A 23539-nucleotide genomic window follows, 5' to 3' on the forward strand; every position below is an offset into this window, starting at 1 on the left:
TGTTATGTCAGACTTTATCAGTTGCTGCCTCTGAAAGTTGTCCTAAGGTTAATTAAATTTGTGGGGGAGACTTCTCATTTGCTCCCTTACAAACTGAAGGAAATGAACAACCAATTCAGTGTGAGACATGTGGATGAATAAACTTCTGTATTACTCTTTATGAAAAGCTGGCATCTCTAAAATAGTTTGGAAATTTAGTACCCACAAATCTAAGGCTTTTTTGCTTTATGATGTTTATTAAAGAAAAACCTAAAACATCCCCTTAATTCTAAAAGTTATTGAAAAGCCTTAAGTTGATAACAGGTACCACCAGCCTGCTCTCAGATTATAGGATTATTGATCAGTGATGATTGGTTTGCAAAAAAACTTTAGCTGGGTTTTTCTTTGCCATGTACAATTTTCTTTTCTCAAATTAACAATCCTTCCATCCTCATACCTTGCACGCTCTTCTATTACAAGCATATGGGAATTCCTACATTTACTAATAAAACTTTCTCATTCACACATATCCTTTTTTAAGCAAGAGTTACCATCCACTATGTGTTTGGGTTTGATCTCAATTGAAATATCTCTTTAGGGAATGACAAGTATAGAAGGAAGTCTTCAAGCCTTCAAATTGTAAATTTCTAAAACAACAAAGAAATAATTTGGGAAGAAGTAACATCCCCCCAACCAGGCCACCAGAGATATATCCAAAAAGAATATGTCTCAATATTTGTGTGTGTATATGTGTGTATGAGAAAGAGAAACAGACAGATGGGCCATATATACATGTACCTTCTGTGTGGTAACTCCTATGCCAGGTAGCTATTGGGAATACAGCAGAAGACTAGACATGGTCAGTGTCCCAAAAAATATTACCATTTAATGAGGAAGACAGGAAATAACTGATTATAATATAGAAATATAAGGACTGTCACAGAGGTATACACAGAATATTACAGAAGTGCAGAAGAGAACTCAGTGGAGAGAGAAGAGATCCCAGGGTATGCTGTGTTGAAGAAGAGTTGAAGTTACCCAGGTAAAAGAAAGAGAAGACATTTTAGGCAGAGAAAAGAAAAAGACATGGGCTAAGACAAGGCAACAAAAAAGTCTGTTACATTTGAAGAACTATAATGTAAGCCACTGTGGCTGGATCAGAAGGAGTCCACTAGGGACATAGTGGGAGATGGAAAGGTATTTAGGAATCAGTTAAAAAAAGGGCCTAATGTGTAATGCAAAAGAATTTATCTTTTTATAGTGTAATTTATCCTATAACCCTTTTAGACAGCTGAATGAAAGAGAACAGTTAAAATTACCAGCTTTCTACAGCAAATATTTTTTTTCTGCTGGCCATTCAGTCCTAGAACAATTGTGATTAACAATAGAAATTACCTTCTCAAATACAGTTTGTGGGTTTTCTTCCCTTAAGTAAAGAACTTCTTTAACAAGTAGGAGGTTTACATTTCTTCAGAGTTCTTAATTTTGTGGAAATCTAATGATTGTTAGTTTGAGGCATTTAGATTCTCTCTTTATGAACTTGCTTTCATCATCTGGATAAAAATGACTAGAAGCTGGAAGTCATCCTATAAAATAGAACTTTTATTATACTATACTTTTTTTTACGTTATGTTAGTCACCATACAGTACATCATTAGTTTTTGGTGTAGTGTTCCATGATTCATTGTTTGTGCTCCATGCAATACGTGCCCTCCTTAATACCCATCACCAGGCTAACCCATCCCTCCCCACCCCCATTATTATACTATACTTTTAAGAATATTTTAAGTTTCTGGCAGTTCCTTCATTGGGTAGATTTTCTAATTTTCATTCTTCTGGATTTTCTTTGGTAGTACCAAGTAAAAGAACCTAATAAAAATGAAGGTTGTTAAGTTGATTAATATTGGACATTTACAAATCTCTCTTCCTTACAAATAATTCTCTATAGTTGACTATTATAAAATTTCAAAATGTTAAATTTTGAAGGGAAAAGACTTAATTAACTATTATGATTTGTCATTGGTGCTGCCCAAGTTTGGCATTCTTTAGTGCTGTCTCTATCTTGAGGAGTACTTTTGTGGGACTTAATGAAATAGTCCACTGGAAACTTCCAACTACTACTAACTTACTATTATGCAGGAAATGCATCTCTAATGGTTGCTTATGACTTTTGCCCCCAAACACTGGACTTGTGAAAATTCTATATGTCAGATGTACTACTATGCCACTAAACCACCCTCTTGGGCAACATCCCTTCCAGAATGAACCTGGTTTGATTTTGTCCACTGAGTATTTAGCTCAAATAAGAGAATAGCCCACCACATACTTGGGACCTCAGCTTATTTTAGGACTGGTTCTATTTTAGCATCCTATTACGGTTATATTTTTTAATGAATTGTATCTTTTATCATATATATCTTTTAATCCCTTTTTTTAAGCTTAAATACTATCTTGTCTAACATTAATATTGCCACCTTTGCTTTCTTTTGATTTGCATGTTCATGGAATCTCAGTGTCTGTTTCTTTTATTTAGCTGACAGTTTAAGTATATCTTTTGTTAACAGAATATTGTTGGTTTTTTTTTATTAATTTATTTTTTAAAGAGAGAGAGAGAGAGAGAGAGCACATGAGCAGGGGTCGGGACAGAAGGAGAGGAAAAGAGAGAATCCCGAGCAGACTCCACACTGAGCATGGAGCCTGATGTGGGGCTCAATCTCACAATCCTGAGATCATGAACCTGAGATCATGACCTGAGCCAAAACCAAGAGTCGGGTGCTCAACCAACTGAGCCACCCAGGTGCCCCTATTCTGTTTTATTTTTAAACCCGTTCAACACTTTCTGTTTTTATTAAGAGAATTCTATCCACATTTAGTTCAAAGCCGATGTACTTGATTTTTATATCTATCATCTTTAGTATATTTGTTATTTTAATTTTTCTCTCATTTGTATTTTATTAGTTTCATTAAGCATCTCTTCTTTCCTTTCTTTTTTCCCCCTCCTATCTGGGAGTACAATTGTGCTTTTCCCTTCCATTACTGATTAATTTTCTTTCCTGGTATTCATAATCAGGCATGATCAGATTGCCCTGTCAGTAGATGGGGGACAAAACTGGAAGGAGAGTAGGTCAGAGGATAATAGGAACCTAGGTGAGATGATGATTGGGTTCTGAAGTTGGGTAATAGCAGTAAATATGGAGATGATTGGATGTATTCAGTAGTTTTTGTTTATTTGTTTTGAGGATTGAATGAATTTAGTGTTGTACATACAGAACACTTGGAACAGTGTCTAGAGCTCTATAGATGTTCACATATGTTTATATAAGACAGTTTTTTTTTTTAAGATTTTATTTATTTATTCAACAGAGAGAGAGACAGCGAGAACAGGAACAGAAGCAGGGGGAGTGGGAGAGGGAGAAGCAGGCTTCCCTCAGAGCAGGGAGCCAGATGCGGGGCTCGATCCCAGGACCCTGGGATCATGACCTGAGCCGAAGGCAGACGTCCAACGCCTGAGCCACCCAGGCGCCCCTATAAGACAGTTTTTTAAAAGGTAATTCCAGGGGTACCTGGGTGGCTCAGTTGGTTGAGCATCAGACTCTTGATTTCAGCTCAGGTCATGATCTCAGGGTCCTGAGATCCAGTCCCATGCTGGGTTCCATGGTGGGCATGGAGCTTGCTTAGGATTCTCTCTTCCTCTCCCTCTGCCCCTCCCCTGCTCGCACGTGCTGTCACATGCTCTCAATAAATAAATAAATAAATGGTCATTCTTCTATTTAGAGGCCTCCAAATGCTTCTCATGACTTGCAGAAAAAATCTCAAATCCTTCCCACGGCCAGCAAGACCCTTCAGGATATAACCCTCATCCATCTGCCCAAGCTCATCTCCCTTTCCCACACCCCTTCCCTCTCACTTCATCTGTCTAGCCTCAGATCCTTTGTATTTGCTGTTCCTTTTTCCTGGAGCCCTCTACCCCCAGGTCTATGGTGGCTGAGTCCTCCTTATCTTTCAGGCTGCCTCTAATTTAAATTTCATTTGCTCACAATAGTTATTTAGTCATATGCTTAGGAGTTTCCAGGTACTTTAATACTTTAATACCCCTTTTTTTGGGGTATGGAATAAGGGAGTAGGCAGTAATTAAAGTTTAAAATAGGAATGGTGCTCAATTTAATAAGGAAAAAAACTTTATTTTTTAAAACTTTTTCAAAGTGTGGAAGGCAGGTGTATGAAAACCTTATTTAACTTGTTACTTAGAATCAAAATGTTCATATTGCTCATATTCAATATCCATTTAGTATCTTTGAAGGGTTTGGTACTTTAGGTGCTAGGAACAAGAAAAGAAATTATGATCCTGTCCTTTATTCTTTAGGAACTCAAAGTACAATAATGTATCATAATTTTAAGACCTATTTTAAGTAGGAATACAAATATCTTTAAGAATAATATTGCACAAATCTCTTATCAACTGTAATTTGAGTCCTTGGATTGCTATTTAGGGGTATCTTACTCATTTCTTCCTCTATTCCTTATATTTGCTGTAAACTGATAGTTATATCTGAAGGTTTGATAAGAGTTAGATTCTGTGTGTGTGTGTGTGTGTGTGTGTGTGTGTGTGTTTAGGCAAGAATACTTTATAGGTGATGCTGCTTACTTTCTTTTATATCACATCATGAAGGATTTGTCTGGTTGTCCCACTTTTAATGATGCTAAAATTAATTAGTGAGGTTTAGTGTAACAGGTGATCTGAATAGGGAAGCACCTCTTTAAGAAAATACCAGTTTAAAAAACTAAACTTCTGAAGGAAGAAGAAGATGCGTAGGAAATATGATTCAGGGCTTCTGTTCCCTTATCTGTAAAATGTGTTGGCTGTATTAAAATTGAATACAAATTGCCTGTTGTAGACCAATGAAACAAATTTTAGGGCAAGTACTTCCTCTATTCCCCTTCCTCAATGATAGCAGGTTTGAGACCTCAGCTTTGCTTCATCTCTGTCTTTTTTATTACGAATCCCTGTTGTCTGAGTAATAAACTTAAGAAGTTAGGTGACTTGAAGTATAACATAGATTGAGAAACAGAAGATCTCAAAGGCCCTCCCAACTGAATTTCTGTGATAAATTTCAAGTAATGATAATTAACTTTTTAAACAGGGTTCAACTCCACCAGTAAGTGTTTTCAGAGGTTCAAAGAAACCTTACTTAAAGGAATGCATTTTAATTATTAACCATGACACTGGAGAATGCCGACTAGAAAAACTCAGCAGCAACATCACTGTAAAAAAAACAAGGTATGTGGTTAATGAAATAAATTGCTTTATCAACAAATAAATTGCTAAGGAAATGTCAGTGAAAGAAATTATTGGATTAAGTCACATTATTATACAAGAATTATTTCTGTCTGGTACAAAAATGTTTTAATCTTTTTCCAAGTTTAAATTTGGTAGAGATCCTTAGCCAAAAGCTTTTATCACTTCGTCCTATGATACATAAAAGCTTTTTATTTCTGAATGTTTTCTGTATGTGTAGGTATACCTTTTATTCTATTGTAGATGCTTTCATAGAATTGGACTGAAAAGAGCCATTATACACTCTCCAAAACAATTTCATCTTCATTAGTGAAAATTTATTGAGCACCTAGAATATGTAAGACACTAGAAAAAGGAAAGTTTCTTATACAAATACTAAACCTCAAAATGTCTGCATTTTAATCGGATTAACAGATCATTCCATTTAAAAAGTCAGTAAGAGTATAGCCATCTCAAATTTTTGTTTGCAAATAGGTGGGGCATTATCATGTAATGTAAGGGACCTACACTAAAAGCCATAAAAATAGCATAGACAAAAATTGTTCTAGGACTGGGACGCCTGGGCGGCTCAGTCGTTAAGCATCTGCCTTCGGCTCAGGTCATGATCCCAAGGTCCTGGGATCGAGCCCCGCATCCGGCTCCCTGCTCAGTGGGAAGCCTGCTTCTCCCTCTCCCACTCCCCCTGCTTGTGTTCCTGCTCTCGCTATCTCTCTCTATGTCGAAGAAATAAATAAAATCTTTTTAAAAAATTGTTCTAGGACTTAAAGGAAGGGAGAAGTTATTATTGATTGAAGCATTTTGGGAGTCCTTATTGATGCCTTGAGAGGTTACAAATTCAAAGGGAGGGCGCCTGGGTGGCTCAGTTTGTTAGGCGACTGCCTTCGGCTCAGGTCATGATCCTGGAGTCCCCGGATCGAGTCCTACATCCGGCTCCCTGCTCAGCAGGGAGTCTGCTGCTCCCTCTGACCCTCTTCCCTCTCGTGCTCTCTATCTCTCATTCTCTCTCTCAAATAAATGAATAAAATCTTTAAAAAAAAATTCAAAGGGATACATGCACCCTGATGTTTATAGAAGCGTTATAAACAAATAGCAAAATACGGAAACAGCCCAAACATTCACCAACTGATGAATGGATAAAGAAGACATGGTATATGTATATCTATAATGGAACATTATTCAGCCATAAAAAAGAATGAAGTCTTGCCGTTTGCAACGACATGGATGGAGCTAGAGAGTGTTATGCTAAGTGAAATAAGTCAGTCAGAGAGAGACAAATAACATATGATTTCACTCATGTGGAATTTAAGAAACAAAACAATCATAGGGGGAAAAAAAGAGAGATGCAAACCAAGAAGCATACTCTTAACTATAAAGAACAAACTGATGGTTACCAGACAGGAGGCGGTTGGAGGGGTGGGTTAAGTGGGTGGTGGGGATTAAGGAGGGCACTTGTGATGGGTACTAGGTATTGTATATAAGTGGTAAATCACTAAATTCTATACCTGAAGCTAATATTACACTGTATATTAAGTAACTAGAATTTAAATAAAAACTTTTTTAAAAAAAGAAAAACGATTTGGGGCTTTTTCTCCCAAACATACTTTATGATAAGAATTACCATGGGTGCTTGTTAAATATGAGTTCCCAAATCCAGCTTCAGATCAGAGAAGGACCCTGGGAAGCTCTATTTTTATCATCCCCTCCCTGCCCCAGTAATTTTTATTAGTAGGAAAGTTTGGAAAATAATTGATCAGAGAGAACATGAAGTTGTAGGCAAAGTTTGAAGGCAGGAATTTATCTGACTTATTTGGAGCCAGTGAGTAAGACCTGTTTGAATAGAGCAGAGATTTGTTTCTGTGCCCATGTATAAGTAGATTGACATGCTTACATTTTTTTGAAACCACCAAACAAGTTAATCCATCAAACAAGTTGAGTAAAATGAAACGATGTGGGAAACAGAAAAATGCATAAACTATGATTTTTGGAAGTGGTAATGAAGAGAACAGTGAGGTTCTAAACACTCTGTGAAGGTAGAACTGACGGGATTTGGTGACTGGAAATGGAAGATACAGAAGTCAAGCATAACTGTATTATATACTCTTAAAAGTATTCGAAAGAAAGTATATGAATCTCCTTTAGTAACATGTCTTAAAGTTAGAAATGAAAACTGTGAAAGTGATTTGATTTTAACAGAAATGAATTTAGGGGATATGTTGTATTTGTTATACACTTATGTATAATTTCCATTTATTTTAGTGATTTGTGTATGTCTCATCTCTTCAGTTTTGAGCAGTAGTCTTGTTTTTATCCACTTTGTATCCCCCATTGGATCTGTGTGTATGTCATGCGTATAAGTAGGGCTCAATAAGTACTTGTTAAATAAACATTTGTTAAATAATGAACTAAGTTAATGTTTTAATTTTTGAATATCATTTTAAGGATCCCTAGGGAAAAGAATAAGGTGTCCATTTTACTAACTTTGTAAGTTGCAGTTGTTAAATTTCTATCATCCCTGTTTCAACCTTTGATATTCTTAATTGCAGAGTTGAAGGAAGTAGTAAAATTCAGTATCGTTTAGAGCAACAGCAGCAACACCTGCGGACTTCATCTAGGACTCCCAATCTTGTGAAACATTCTCCATCTGAAGACAAAATGTCCCCAGCATCTCCAATGGATGATATTGAAAGAGGTAAAATCTAAGTATGCATAATGCCCCTTGTAAGAAATTATTAAGAAATGTTAGGTGAAATTCTTCATTTTAATTAACAAGGGGGACTAGCTTTGAACTGTCATTCAGAGCATAATATTTTTTTGTAATTGTGGGTTTTTCCGGGGGGAAGAGTGTGGTTTATGATTTAGGGTATTTTGTCAGTAAGACTGTATCTATAGAACAGAATTTATATCTTTTATTTATTATTCAGGGGAAAAAAGTGGCTATTTGGATGTTTGTGGTGGAGTTTTCTTCTTTTTGAAAGCTGTGATGATTGTTTGATTTTTGACAGCTGTTATGATTTAAGTTGAATTCCTCACAGCATCTGTCGAAGTTCTTTGTGTATAGCCAGATTGTAGATATCTAAGATGTCACCAAACCAACAGTGAAGTGAGGAGATGTAATAAGATGTAGTAAGTTCTTCTGAATTGCTGCTCACTTCCTAGCAGGAAGGTGTTTCTAGGGAGGTATAGTCCTTTTGAAAGTAAGGAAACTTAAATCTCCATTTTTTTTTTTTTTTTTTTTTTGGCTTCAGGTTGGTAGTAGTAAAACTCTGGTCACCTCATCACAAAGTATATTTGCTTCTGCACTCTTCCTTCATAATTTGCATGTAGCTCTCCAATTCTCCTTGCTCCCTTCTAGGCCCACTATAGTATTACTTCCCCATCATATTAGTGAGCAAAGAATATGTAATCTTAAAACTTTTGTTTCAAGGGATCTTGAATTTTATTTTATTTTATTTTTGTTTTATTTTATTTTATTATAGCCACTTCCAAAATGAATTTGAATTATGATTATACATGTATATAACAAAATACTGTAATAGAAAATCAAGATATTGAAGAGGAAGAGGATTTGCTAATTATTTAAAATTATTTAAATATTTACTAATTATTAAAACATTAAATTTAGATCTGAGCTTCCTAGCCACTAAGACAAAAATGAAGACCTAAGTAGCATATTTTGTATTATCCAAGGGACAGGTTCCAAAGGATCAGACTCTTCCCTGCTATTAAATCTAAAAGGAATTAATCATGTGGAACCTGTTCTAGGGAGTATTAAACTGTATATGTATAGTATCTTCAACAATAATTTTATAGTACAAGAAGAAATCCCTCCTTGTTTTTTAGCAGAGACCTTAATAAAAGCATTGTATTGAAGCATTGTATTGTAGAGGATAAGTTACCATGATCCAAACATAAGATCCAATTTATATAAGAATTTACCTTGAGATGTTTGTATCTGCATGCTAAGCCAGGGTGACTACCTGCTAAAATAAAAAGATTAAAAATTTTTTGTTCAACTACTTGATATTTGTATTCATATTCTAGAAAAACATTGACCTGAAAGTCAGTAGACTTGGCTCTGCCCCTGAAAAGCTGGTAATTTTTGTCCATTTTGGACCTAGGTTCCCTCATTTGTAAAATTATGAAATTGATCTAGATGGTAGCTGGAGACCTCACATAGCCATACATTTTTTGTATCTTAAAAACTTTTTGGAAATACCAAACCAAAGAGGACATTACCATTATTGCTCTTTTTACCTACTGCAAGAAGTAACTGTTTCATAAAATGCACAGACATCAATGCAAGGCTACAGGAAACATGAAAAGTCAAGAAAACATGACACCATCAAAAGAATACAATAATTTTTCAATAATGGACCCCAAAGAAACAGAAATCTATTGATTGCTAGACAAATAATTCAAAATAATTGTTTTAAGGAAGCTCAGAGAGCCACAAGAGGAGACAACTCAATAAAATCAGGAAAACAATACACAAAACTAGAATTTCAATAGAGAGAAATAATAAAAAAAGAACCAAACAAATTCTGGAGCTGAATACCATGAATACCAAAGAATACCATGAATGAAATTTAGAAATGTAGTAGAGACCACCAACAGCTGACTTTATCAAGCAAAAGAAAGAATCTGTGAACTCAAAGATAGGTCCTTTTTTTTTCACTAAAGGAAATTTAAAAAAAAATTTTTATTATGTTATGTTAGTTACCATATAGTACTTCATTAGTTTTTGATGTAGTGTTCCATGATTCATTGTTTGCGTGTAACACCCAGTGCTCATAGGTCATTTGAAATTAACTAGTCAGTGGAAAAAAAGAGGAATGAAAAGTAGTGAAGAGAGCCAATGTGAATTAGGGGATATCATCAAGCAAAACAGTGTATGAACTATAGGAATCCGAGAAGGATCCGAGAGAGAAAACTTATTTAAAGAAATAATGGCTGAAAACTTCCCAAACTGGAACATCTGAGTATGAACATCCAGACATATGAAACTCAAAAGACTCCAAGCAATATCAACCCAAAGAAAGTCACAAGAATAAAAGGCACAGCATAGGGAATATAGACAATGGTATTATAATAGCATTGCATGGTGACAAATGGCGGCTATACTTGTGGTAAACATAGCATAGTTTATAGAGTTGTTGAATAACTATGTTGTATACCTGAAACTAACATCTTGTGTCAACTATACTTCATTAAAAAATTTTTGTTAAGTCTTCACCAAGACTAATTATAATAAAACTGCCAAAAATTAAGGACAAAGAAAGAATTTTGAAAATAGCAAAAGAAACTCCTCACATATAAGGGAACCCCCATGTGGCTATCAGTGGATTTCTCAGCAGAAACCTTGCAGGCCAAGAGAGCGGGATAATATTGTAAAAATGCTAAAATCAACAACAAAAAACTGCCAACCAAGAATACTTTAACTGGCAAAACTGTCCTTCAGAAATGAAGGAGATACAAAGACTTTCCCAGATTAACCAAAGCTGAGGGAGTTCATTGACACCAGATGTGCCTTAAAAGTAATGTTAAAGGGAGTTCTTCAAGCTAAAATGAATGGATGCTAATTAATAACATAAAAACAAATGAAAGTATAAAACTCACTGGGAAACTTAAGTACATAGTCAAATTTAGAATAATAATGTAAGAATAGTGTGTAAATTACTTAACTCTAGTATAAAATGTAAAAGACAAGAGTATTAAAAATAACAACAGCAATAATAATTTGTTAATGGATACACAATTTTAAAAGATGTAAATTGTGACATCAAAAACCCTGTAGGAAGGGGAATAAAAGGATGAAATTTTTCTATTTGGTAGAAGTTATTGTTCACTTAAAATAGACTGTTATAACTCTAAGAAATTTTAAATAGCCTCATTGTAACCACAAAGCAAAAACCTCTAATAGACCCTCAAAAGAAAGAGGAAAGAAATCAAAGCATACCAGTATGAAAATTGATTACATCACAAAGGAAGACAGAAAAAGGTACAATCTACAAAACAACCAGAAACAATTAACAAGGTAGCAATAGTATTTACCTATCAATGATTACTTTAAATGGAAAGGAATTAAATTCTCCAATCAAAAGACATAGTGTGGCTGAATGGATAAAAAAACATCAACTAGGTGCTACCTACAAGAGACTCGCTTTGGCTCTAAGGACACATGTAGGCTGAAAGTGGAGGGATAGAAAAAGATACTCCATTCAAATGGAAACCAAAAGAGAGCAGAAGTAGCTATACTTATTATATCAGACAAAACAGACTAAGTCAAAAACTGTCCCAAAGAGACAAAGAACGTCATTAGATAATGATAAAGGGATCATTTCACCAGGAGGATTTAATAGTTGTAAATGTATATGCATCCAATATTGGAGCACCCTGATATATTACATATTTAAAGATCTGGGGAGAAATAGACATAGCAATGCAAAAATAGTAGGGGACTTCAATACCCCACTTTCAACAACAGATAAATCATCAAGACAGAAAATCAATAAGAAAATATTGGATTTGAACTAGACTTTAGGCCAAATAGACCTAAAAGATTTGTATAAAACATGCTATCCAACAGCAGCAGAATACATGTTCCTCTCAAGCATATGCTGAACATTCTCCATGATACATCATACGTTAGGTCACAAAGCAAGTCTTAACAAGTTTAAGGAGATTGAAATCATATTAAGTATCTTTTCCAACCACAGTGGTGTGAAACTACTATCAACAATGGGAGGAAAATGGGGAAATTCACAAATTTGTGGATTTCATGCACCTGAACAACCAATGGGTCAAAGAAGAAATCAGAAAGGAAATTTTAAAAATCTTGAAATAAATAAAAAGGAAGGGCAATATACCAAAATAATGGGATGCAGCAAAAGCTGATCAAGAAGAAGTTTATAGGAATAAATGCCTACATTAAGAAAAAAGAAAGATCTCAAATAACCTAACTTCATAACTTCAAGGAACTAGAAAAAGAAGAACATGCTAAGCCCAAAGTCAGCAGAAGGAAGGAAATAATAAAGATTATTCAGAATAGAAATAAGAGAAATAGACCAGACAAACAATAGAAAAGATGAATGAAACTGAGTTCATTTTTTAAAAAGATTAAGTAGACCAACTTTTAACTAGACTAATGAAGAAAAAAGAAATGAATCATTATAACTGATACTACAGAAATACACTCATAAGAGACTGAAAAATTATATGCCAACAAATTGTATAACCTAGAAGAAATGCATAAATTCCTAGAAAGAGACAACCTACCAAGACTGAATCATCTGAATCATGAGGAAAGAGAAAATCTGAACAGGCCAATAATAAGTAAGGAGATTGAATCAGTAATCAAAAATCTTCTAGCAAAGAAAAACCCAGGACCATATAGATGGCTTCACTGGTGAATTCTACCAAATGTTTAAAGAAGAATTAATGCCAGTTCTTCTCAAACTAGTCCAACAAATTGAAGAGGAGGGAACACTTTCAAATTAATTTTACAAAGCCAGTATTACTCTGATATAAAAGCCAGAGAAGGACACAAAAAATTACCAATATCCCAGATGAACATAGATGCAAAAGTCCTCAACAAAATATAGCAAACCAAATTCAACAGTACATTAAATGGATTATATACCATCATCAAATGGGATTTATTCTGGGAATGCAAGGATATTTCAACATATACAAACCAATAGATGTGATATATCATGTTAGCAGAATGAAGGATGAAAATCATATGATCATCTCAGATGCAGAAAAAGCATTTGACAGAATTCAACACTTTCACATTAAAAATTCTCAATGAATTAGATATAGGAGAAATATAGATCTACATAATAAATGCCATATATGATAAGCCCACAGCTATCATACTCAACAGTGAAAAGCTGAAAGTTTTCTTCTAAGATCGGGGAAAAGACAAGACATTCTCTTTACTTCTATTCTGCATAGTACTAAAAGTCTAGCCAGAGCAATTAGGCAAGAAAAAGAAAGAAATGCATCTAAATTGGAAAGAGGAAATAAATTTGTTTCTACAGATGACATGAGTTTATGCCTAAAAAACCCTAAAAAAACTCCACCAAAAAACTGTTAGAACTAATAAATGAATTCAGTAAAGTTGCAGGATACAAAATCAATATACAAAAACCAGTTGCATTTCTATATACTAAAAACTATCGGAAAGAAAAATAAGTGAAATAAGCTACACAGAGAAAGATAAATATTGTATGATCTCACTTATATGTGGAAGCAATCTAAAAAAGTTAAACCCCTAGAAACCATGTAGGAGGGTGGTTTATAACTTTGAGTTATAAGATGAATAAGTTCTGGGGATCTAATATATACTATGGTATCTAAATTTTTAAAAAAGTTTTTATTTAAATTTCAGTTAGTTTACAGTATAATATTAGTTTCAGATGTACAATTTAGTGATTCAGCACTCACATACAACACCTGGTAGTCATCACAACATGTGCATTCCTTAATCCCCATCATCTATTTACCCCATCCCACCTCCCACCTCCCATCCAGCAACCCTCAGTTTGTTCTGTACAATTAAGAGTATGTTTCTTGGTTTGCCTCTCTTTTTTTTCCCCCATGTTCATTTGTTTTGTTTCTTAAATTCCACATGAGTGAAATCATATGGTATTTGTCTTTCTCTGACTGACTCATTTCACTTAGCCTAATACTCTCTAGTTCTATCCCCGTTGTTGCAAATGACAAGATTTCATTCTTTTTTATGGCTGAGTAATAGTCCATATTCCATAAATATATATATTTATCACATCTTCTTTATCCATTCATCAGTCCATGGACATTTGGGCTATTCCCGTAACATGTGTCTGTTAGCCATCTGTATGTCTTCTTTGGAAAAATGTCTCTTCATGTCTTCTGCCCATTATTTAATTGAATTATTTATTTTTAGGGGGTGTCAAGTTTGATAAGTTCTTTATATATTTTGGATACTAACCCTTTATCAGATATGTCATTTGCAAGTATCTTCTCCCATTCTGAAGGTTGCCGTTTAGTTTTGTTGCTTTCTTCACTGTGCAGAAGCTTATTTTAATAAAGTCCTAATTTTTGCTTTTGTTTCCCTTGCCTCAGGAGATATATCTAGTAAGAAGTTGCTAAGGCCTATGTCAAAGAAGTTACTGCCTGTGTTCTCTCAGATTTTAATGGTTTCATGTCTCACATTTAGGTCTTTAATCCATTTAATATTTATTTTTGTGTATGGTGTAAGAAAGTGGTCCAATTTCATTCTTTGCAGGTTGCTGTCCAGTTTCCCCAACACTATTTGTTGAAGAGACTGTCTTTTTCCCACTGGATATTCTTTCCTGTCTTGTCAAAGTTGTGGGTTCATTTCTGGGTTTTCTATTCTGTTCTATTGATCTACGAGTCTATTTTTGTGCCAGTAGTATGGTATCTAAATTTTCTAAGAGAGCAGATCTTATGTGTTCCCATCACACACACACACGGGATAAAATATGTTAATTAACTTGATTATGATTATTATTATGATAATCATTTCACAATGTATATCAAAGCATTAAGTTGTATATTTTGGTTTTTTTTCCTCTTCCCCCAAAAAAGTGCTTTAATAATTATAAACTGTCTAAAGTTTTCTCACAGAAGTCAGTTGATTTGAGTGTTTCTCTTCAGTCAAAGCTAGGACACCAGAGTGAGAGCCCTGCGGGGTCCCAGTAGGGCCTGTTAGGAGAGTAGGTTTCAGAAGCTGGGGCTAGAGGCTATTCAGGAGATGAACCTCAAGCTCAGCTTGTGCCCTCTGCAGACCTGCAAGCGATCCTGCTCCTTCATCCAGTAGATGTCGTGCTATTCCAGAGCATGTAGTTCTTGCCTGAAGTGCTGCTTGTGCAGGCTGTGGTTGGCCAGCAGGAGCAAGGCCAGGCTGCCACAGCACTGTCCATCATGTCGCATTCCCCCATCCAGGGCACTCACAGTGTGGTGCCGGGCTGGTCCAGACCCTGGCAGAGTTCCTGGACTCCAGAATCCCCCAGCTTTTTGTTGCTCATCTGCAATATCCACAAGATACTGTTTTGGGTCAAGGTCGTGCCGAAGTGGTGGCAGCAGATAGCCGTAAGCTGCAGGACTTTATGCGTGGGTACTGCAGCTGGCAGCCAGTTTCCTGCAGGCTCTCACATGCAGCCAAGCACCCTTGTCCCCCAGCACATTGCCCACTAGGCTCCACTCTTCAGGCTCTCCTTGACCCTAAGGATGTGGCACAGATCTCTGCAGCCCCTGGTGGTGATGTCACAGTCCCAGAGCCACAGATCCCTGAGTCAGAAGCTGAGGTGTAGCATTCTGGGGCACAGCTTGGCAATGCCCATGTAACCCAGCTTGTCATCCAGGTCCAATGCCTGCAGTGAGGCCTTGGAGGTCACAATACCACACAGGTCCTTACCATTGGCTGACGCGAGGCCACAGTTTTCCAGCTTGAGCATCTTCAACTGGCAGGCAGAGTCCACCAGGCCCTGAGCACTCAGACGCCAGCCTCGCAGATGTCATCGTTGCTCACCATGAGCTCCTTGGAATGCTGCTTGGCCTTTGAACACCACAGCTAGGGGCTCACAACTGGCAGCTATCAGGTTGTAGTACTCTAGCTGACCTCACAGAGGTCCAGCCTGACCACCTCGAACTGCTGGATCAGAGGTGGGAGCTCTCTCCACCCAGCATCACCCAACTGCTCACACTGAATGTCCAGATTCTTGGTTCAAGGGGAAGTGTTTTCTCAGGCCAAGCTGCTTCTTACACTGGGGCTGGGAGCCTGTCGTACACTTTAAATATATACATCTATAGGGGAGGGGGGTAGGGGGATGGGTTAGCCTGGTGATGGGTATTAAAAAGGGCACGTACTGAATGGAGCACTGGGTGTTATGTGAAAACAATGAATCATAGAACACTACATCAAAAACTAATGATGTAATGTATGGTGATTAACATAACATAATAAAATTTAAAAAATGTAGAATAAATATATACAGTTTTGTCAATTATAGGTCAGAAAAACTGGGAGAAAAAAAAGAAATTCATCTGTATGTACTGTGTTGCCTTATATGTATTGGGAGAGTAAGAGGAATTGGAGAATGGTTTCTGCCCAATAGATTTTAATTTTTAGTTTTAATTTTTCACATTCTTTTATTTTATTTGAATTATACACATATTTAAGTATAATGGTATAATAAATGTAGCATTTAGATTAGGCATTGCCTATGTCTTTTAATGGTAGAGGAGCTTTTTAAATAAAATGCTTAAAACGCTCTAAATGCATGTTTAATCTCATTTATTCCTCATCAACAGTTTCTTAGAAGCTAACACATTCAAATTTTAATTTATTTATTTAATATTTATATGTAATATTATTTATTTAACCTATGTATTATTTTTCTGTTTTATTTTTAGAACTGAAGGCAGAAGCTAGTCTAATGGACCAGATGAGTAGTTGTGATAGTTCATCGGATTCCAAAAGTTCATCATCTTCAAGTAGTGAGGATAGTTCCAGTGACTCAGACGATGAAGAGTGCAGATCCTCTCCTTCTGATGCAGGGAATTATATCTCAAGACATCCTGCCATGTCTGCCATGCCACATTGCAAGATTCCTGATATGGATGCTGGCCAGAATAGATCTCATGACAACAGTAGCCTTCTGATGAATACTTTACGTAAGTATATATATATAAATATGAGTAATTGGAAAAGTAAGAATTCACAGTGGAGCCATAGTGATTATGATCTAAAATTTGGATAAAGAGAAAAAACTCTTATTTTATTCCTTTGATACTATGATTAACCATTACCTTTTTGTTGAATCATTCCTTTTCTTTTGACTCTGTGACATAATGTCTTATTGGTTTTTCTCCTGTCTCTCTAGATACATTTCTCTTTCTCCTTTGACAGTTTAGAACCTTCTACTTAGTCATTAGAGCTGGAGTTCTCAAGCCTTAATTCTAGGTCCTTTTTTCTTTTTACTCCACATTCTTTCTCTAGATAATTTCTTCCATATTTCTGTTGTAATTAGTACTTACGTATAGATAACTTGTAAATTTGCATCTCTGACCCAGACCTATGAGCTCTGGAAACAAGTAGGTCCAACACCGTCTTTCAGTAGGGGCATCCCAAATTTACTTTGTCCAAAACCAACTTATACTTATTGGCTCACAGTGTTTCCTCTTAGTGAAAGGCAGGATTCATCTAATGATACAATTCAGAAGCCTAATTGTATGCAAGAATTTACTTCCTCTCCCTTTTTAGAGTGTAGTCAATCCTTCATCAAGTCCTGTTTATTTTACCTCCTTAATATTTCTCAAATTCATCTACTTCTCTTCATCTCCACTACTATCACTCTAGTTCCACTTGCTGTTATTTCTTGCTTTTAACTCTGCAGTGACTTTCTAACTGGTTCATCCCTTACCTAGTCAAACCATTTTTGCTTCATTATTTACATTGCAGCCATTTTGATCTTTTCATAATTAAAATATAATTTGTCACCCCTCCTGCTTTAAACTTTTCAATAGCTAGTACATTTGACCCTTAAGCAACATAGGTTTGAACTGTGCAGGTCCACTTATACATGGATTTTTTTTTCAATAGACTTTTTTTTTGGTACTATCAATGTATTTTCTTTCCTTATGATTTTCTTAATGTTATTAAGAATATGTATATGTAATACATGTAACATAGAAATTATGTGTTAATCGACTGTTTCTACTATCAGTAAGGCCTCTGGTCAACAGTAGGTTATTAGTAGTTAAGTATTTGTGGGGCCAAAAGTTATATACAAATTTTTCACCATAGAGGGTCAGCTCCGCTAACCCCCCCCACCCCCACATTATTCAAGGGTCATTTGTAATTTCTTTTATGATAGAGACAAAACATCTGGCTATAATGGTCTTGTTCCTTCTGTTCTAGCAACATTTACCTAATTTTTGCCACTGTACTCAAATACGTTCACCCACCTCAGGACCCTTATACACTACTATTCATTCAGGCAGAAACACTTCCTTCCTTTCAGAATGTAGTTAGTTTTTTCTCCTTTAGATTACAATTCAAGGCATACTTTATCAAGGACACCTTCATGACAAGGTCAAATTCCCTTTGTAGAACTTCAGAGCAATATCTCATTTATATCAAATGTCATAATTATAAAATTATATCTTTTGTGTGATTTGCTTTCTTCTAAACATAAGCTCCAGGAGGACACCAATTATGTTTATTTCTTGCTTATCATTGAATACTAGCATCTAACACAGTACCTGATACATAGTAGATGCTCAGTAAATACTTTGTAATGAAAGCCTACAGGTTGATACTCTCAGGGGGAGAATGGGACTTTCTGTTTACTTAAAGCTAATCTCACTGTGTTAATTAATAATAATAAGGAAAGCAGCTAGGAAGGATTGACTCCAGCTCTAGCCAAATAACAGAACTAAAGAAGGAAGGAGCCAAGTCTGGATGGCAGAAAAAGTGAAACTATGAATTAAACAGGGACCAGGAAAGGTCTTTTGAACTTCAGTTATTAATGTTGTTAGTGCTTCCTACCTCAAGAGGTAAAAATGGAGCGTCTGATTTCTTGAATGGCCAAATAATGACAAAAGTTTCAATTCACCAGGAGGATAAAGAATTACAAATTTGTATGCCCATAATAATATATCTTCATCATTTATGTGCATATATATTTAAAAAATGTAGTTGTATGTGTATGTAAGTGTGTATATATATATATATAATAAAAATAGATGAAGGAGATATTGACAAGTCTTCGTCATAATGGAAGATTTAATGCATCTGTAATCAAGTGGACAAAATTTAGTAAGGGTATAAAATCCTTGAACAACATAATTAACATGCCTATTCTAATAGTAAATAAGAATTCTACAGTTCACATGTGAAGTGGACATTCTTTTAAGGATATATAAAACATTTTAGAAATTATTTCCTACTGAGACAAAGGAAATAACATTATTTGAATTCACATTTTATTGATCATATTATAGGACTATAATACAAAGGAAACATAAACAACAAAAATTATTTTAAAATGAATGCTTGGAAACCTCAAAGCACATGCCTAATAACTTACATGTTAAAAGGAAACTATAAGGAAATTATAAAATATTTACAATTAAGCAATATCAAAAATAATATATCTCAGTAATTTGAGGATACAGCCAAAATGATACTTACAGGGAAATTTATAGACTCAAAATGTTCTTTAAAAAAAAAATTGAAAACAAATGAGTGAAAGATTCATCTTGAGGAAAAAACAATACAATTTTAAGCTTAAAGAAAGCAGAAAAAGAAATATAGGTTAGAATCAAAACTATAGGTAACAGAAATATTAGAGAATAAACAAAACTAAAAGCAATTTATTTGAAAACAAAAAGACCAGTTGGGGCACCTGGGTAGCTCAGTTGGTTAAGTGTCTGCCTTCAGCTCAGTTCATGATCTCAGGGTGCTGGGATCGAGCTCCGGGTGGGGCTCCCTGCTCAGTGGGGAGTCTGCTTCTCCCTCTGACCTTACCCCCACTCCCACTGGTGCTCGCTCACTCTTGTGCATTCTCTCTCTCTCAAATAAATAAATAAAATCTGTAAAAAAAAAAAAAAGACCAACCTCTAACAAGAGCTGATGAAGAAAAAGAGAAAAGACACAAAAAATATTAGGAATGAAAAAATGGATAAAATTATAGCTATAGTATGTTTTATTTTTTAAATTATACGAATTTCACAAACATTTCATCCCAGTAAATTTGGGGTAGAAATGGATGATTTTTCTAGAAAAAGTGTTATCAAATATGATTCAAAGAGAAATGGAAAGCCTAAAGAAACCAGCAAGTTAATGTCTCTTCTTCCTCCTCCCTAGATGCTGGAAAACTGAAGATTGTTTTACAGATGAATTTTAACAAATATTCAAGGAACAAATAATTCTTACCTTCTACAAACTGTTTCAGAGAATAGAAAAGCAGGGAAAGCAACCCAGTTCTTTTATAATTTTAGGATAATCTCAATATCAAAACCAATCAGGAACAAGACAAAAAGCAATGTAGAATAATTTTATTTAAGAACCTAGTTACAGGGGTGCCCGGGTGGCTCAGTCAGTTAAGTGTTTACCTTTGGCTCAGGTCGTGATCTCGAGGTCCTGGGATTGAGCTCCATGTCAGGCTCCCTGCTCAGTGAGGAGTCTGCTTCTCAACCTCTCCATCTGCCCTTCCCTCTCCCCTACTTATGTGCTCTTTCTCTCTCTCTCTCAAATAAATTAATAAAATCTTTTAAAAAAAGAACATAGTTACAAAATTACTAAGGAAGATATTAGAAAATTGAATAACCTATGCACTTAAAATAAGCAAGCTAAGTCATGACCAAATAAGGGTCATCACAGAAATGTAAGAAATGTTGAATATCTGAAATGGTAGCAATATAATTCACCACATTAAGAGATTATAGGAATAAAGTCACATGATCAGTTTTAGCAAATTTGATTTTGACAAAATTTAGTATTAATTAATTTTAAAACTTTTACCAGAGGTCCAATATAAGGAAATTTCTTTAACTTCATAAAAGTTAATTACAAAAAACAAAACTATTGCTGACATGGTAATTTAGACTGTACAAGCATTCTCATTCAAATTAGGAAGAAGACAAGGAAGACTGATCATGATTTCTATTCAACATTGTACTGAATGTTCTAGCAAATGCAATAAAACAAGTAAAAGAAATGAGATAGAAGGATTGAAAACAAGAAAGAAAATGTAGTTGTCTACATAAAAAATTCAGGAGCATCAACAAACTATAGAAATAATAAAATAATTGTGGATGCAAAAATTATATGCAAAAGTCAGTAGTGATTTGTTATACTAGTAGTAACCATTTGGGAATTCTCTAAAAAAATAGTGTATTTCTTTTTCTGATATATTTTATCCAAATCAAAGTTTCCTAATAAGAGGAAATAAACCCTCTTACTGTTACTACAATGATCTCGTTTCTCAACCTGTTTTTTTTTTCGTTTCTCAACCTTATCAGACCCAATACCATTTTTTATAACATATTTTAAAGTCTCCTTTAACTATCTTGAGATGAATTTCATAACTTAATATCACCTAGGTACATACATCTTTGAAAATAATGTAATATTAAGACAAAATTAAAATAACTTATAGTAAAGTAATACACATTCTACTTTGTAAAATGTTCAAGCATGGCTATACTAGAAGATGACAAAGTAGCCATATGTCTGCATGTACTTTTAAATAATAAATTTATTTATTTATTAAAAGATTGTTTTATTTACATGTAGTTGACACACAATGTTACATTTCAACATAGTGATTCCACAAGTTTATGGAATATACAGTGCTCACCTCAAGTTTAGCTATCATCTGTCACTATGCAATTATAATATCAATGACTATATTCCTTATGGTATGCCTTTTATTCCTGTGACTTATTCATTCCATAATTGGAAGCCTGTGTCTCCCACTCACCTGCACCCATTCTGCCTGTCCTTATTTCTCCTCCCTTCTGGCAACCCTCAGTTCTCTGGAGTTAAGGTCTGATTCTGCTTTTTGTTCATTTTTTTTTAGATTCCACATATAAGTGAAATTTTATGGTATTTGTCTTTCTCAGTCTTCTTCCACTTAGCATAATAACTTCTAGGTCCATCCATGTCATCACAAATGTAATGATCTCATCCTTTTTATGGCTGCATAATATTCCATTGTGGATATATAACACATATTCTTTATCCTTTTGAGTCTTAGGTTGCTTCCATTATCTGGGCTATTGTAAATAATGCTGCAATAAACATAGGGATGCATATATCTTTTTGAAATAGGGTTTACATTTTCTTTGGGTAAATACCCAGTGGTGGAATTATTGGATCATATAGTATTTCTCTTCTTAATTTTTTTTAGGAACCTCCATATTGTTTTCCAGTGGATGCACCAATTTACATTCCCACCAACAGGGTATGAGGGTTACTTTTTCTCCTCATCCCCACCAACACTTATTATTTATTGTCTTTTTGATTTTAGCCATTTTGACAGGTGTAAGGGGATATCTCATTTTGGTTTTGATTTGCATTTCTCTGATAATGATCGATTTTGAGCATCTTTTCATGGGTCTGTTGGCTGTCTGTATGACTTATTTGGAAAAATGTCTGTTTGGATCTTCTACCCATTTTTTTTTCTTTCAAGAATTTATTTAAATTCAAGTCAGTTCACATATAGTATAATATTAGCTTCAGGGGTAGAATTTAGTTATCCAGCAGTTGCATATAACACCTGGTGCTCATTACATCAAGTGCCCTACTTAATGCCCATCACCCAATTACCCCACCTCCCCTCCAGCAAACTTCAGTTTGTTCCCTATATATAAGAGTCTCTTATGGTTTGCCTCCCTCTCTGTCTTTATCTTACTTTATTTTTCCCTTTCTTCCCCATGTTCATCTGTTTTGTTTCTTAAATTCAACATGAGTGTAATCATATGGTATTTGTCTTTCTCTGACTGACTTATTTTGCTTAGCATAATACACTCTAGCTCCATCCAACTCATTGCAAATGGCAAGATTTCATTTCTTTTGGTGGCTGAGTAATATTCCATTGTGTATGTATACCACATCTTCTTTATCCACTCATCAGCTGATGGACATTGGGGCTCTTTCCATGTTTTGGCTATTGTGGATAGTTCTGTTATACACATTGGTGTGCATGTGCCCCTTTGAATCTGTATTTTTGTATCCTTTGGATAAATACCTAGTAGTGCAACTGCTGGGTTGTAGGGTAGTTCTATTATTAACTTTTTGAGGAACCTCCATACTGTTTTCCAGAGTGGCTGCATCAGTTTGCATTCCCACAATCAATATAAGAGGGTTCTCCTTTCTCCACATCCTCACCAACATCTGTTGTTTCCTGGCTTGTTAACTTTAGCCATTCTGGCTGGTGTGAGGTGGTATCTCATTGTGGTTTTGATTTGTATTTCCCTGATGATCAGTGTTGAGCATTTTTTCATCTGTCTTTTAGCCATTCTTATGTCTTCTTTGGAGAAATGTCTGTTCATGTCTTCTGCCCATTTCTTAACTGGATTTTTTTTTTTATTTTTGGGGTGTTGAGTTTTATAAGTTCTTTATAGATTTTGGATATGAGCCCTTTATCCAATATGTCGTTTGCAAATATCATCTCCTATTCCATAGGCTGCCTTTTAGTTTTGTTGATTGTTTCCTTTGCTGTGCAGAAGCTTTTTATCTTGATGAGT

General features: G+C 35.1%; 1 protein-coding gene and 1 pseudogene across 1 annotated transcript in view; one reads left to right on the forward strand and one right to left on the reverse strand.

Annotated features, from left to right (window-relative positions):
- Positions 1-23539, forward strand: part of EAF2 (ELL associated factor 2) — a 40943-nt gene that overhangs the window by 10466 nt on the left and 6938 nt on the right. Inside the window, exons 3-5 of the mRNA XM_028110665.2 lie at positions 5121-5257; positions 7819-7964; positions 16697-16957. Of these exons, the coding sequence (XP_027966466.1) occupies positions 5121-5257; positions 7819-7964; positions 16697-16957 (544 nt within the window). The remainder of the gene's footprint in view (positions 1-5120; positions 5258-7818; positions 7965-16696; positions 16958-23539) is intronic.
- Positions 15110-16087, reverse strand: LOC114214734 (ribonuclease inhibitor pseudogene; annotated as a pseudogene).

Source organism: Eumetopias jubatus, unplaced genomic scaffold, assembly GCF_037043125.1.
Source record: "Eumetopias jubatus isolate StellerSeaLion01/CBP00866 unplaced genomic scaffold, mEumJub1_p1.0 scaffold_1, whole genome shotgun sequence".
Lineage (NCBI taxonomy): Eukaryota > Metazoa > Chordata > Mammalia > Carnivora > Otariidae > Eumetopias > Eumetopias jubatus.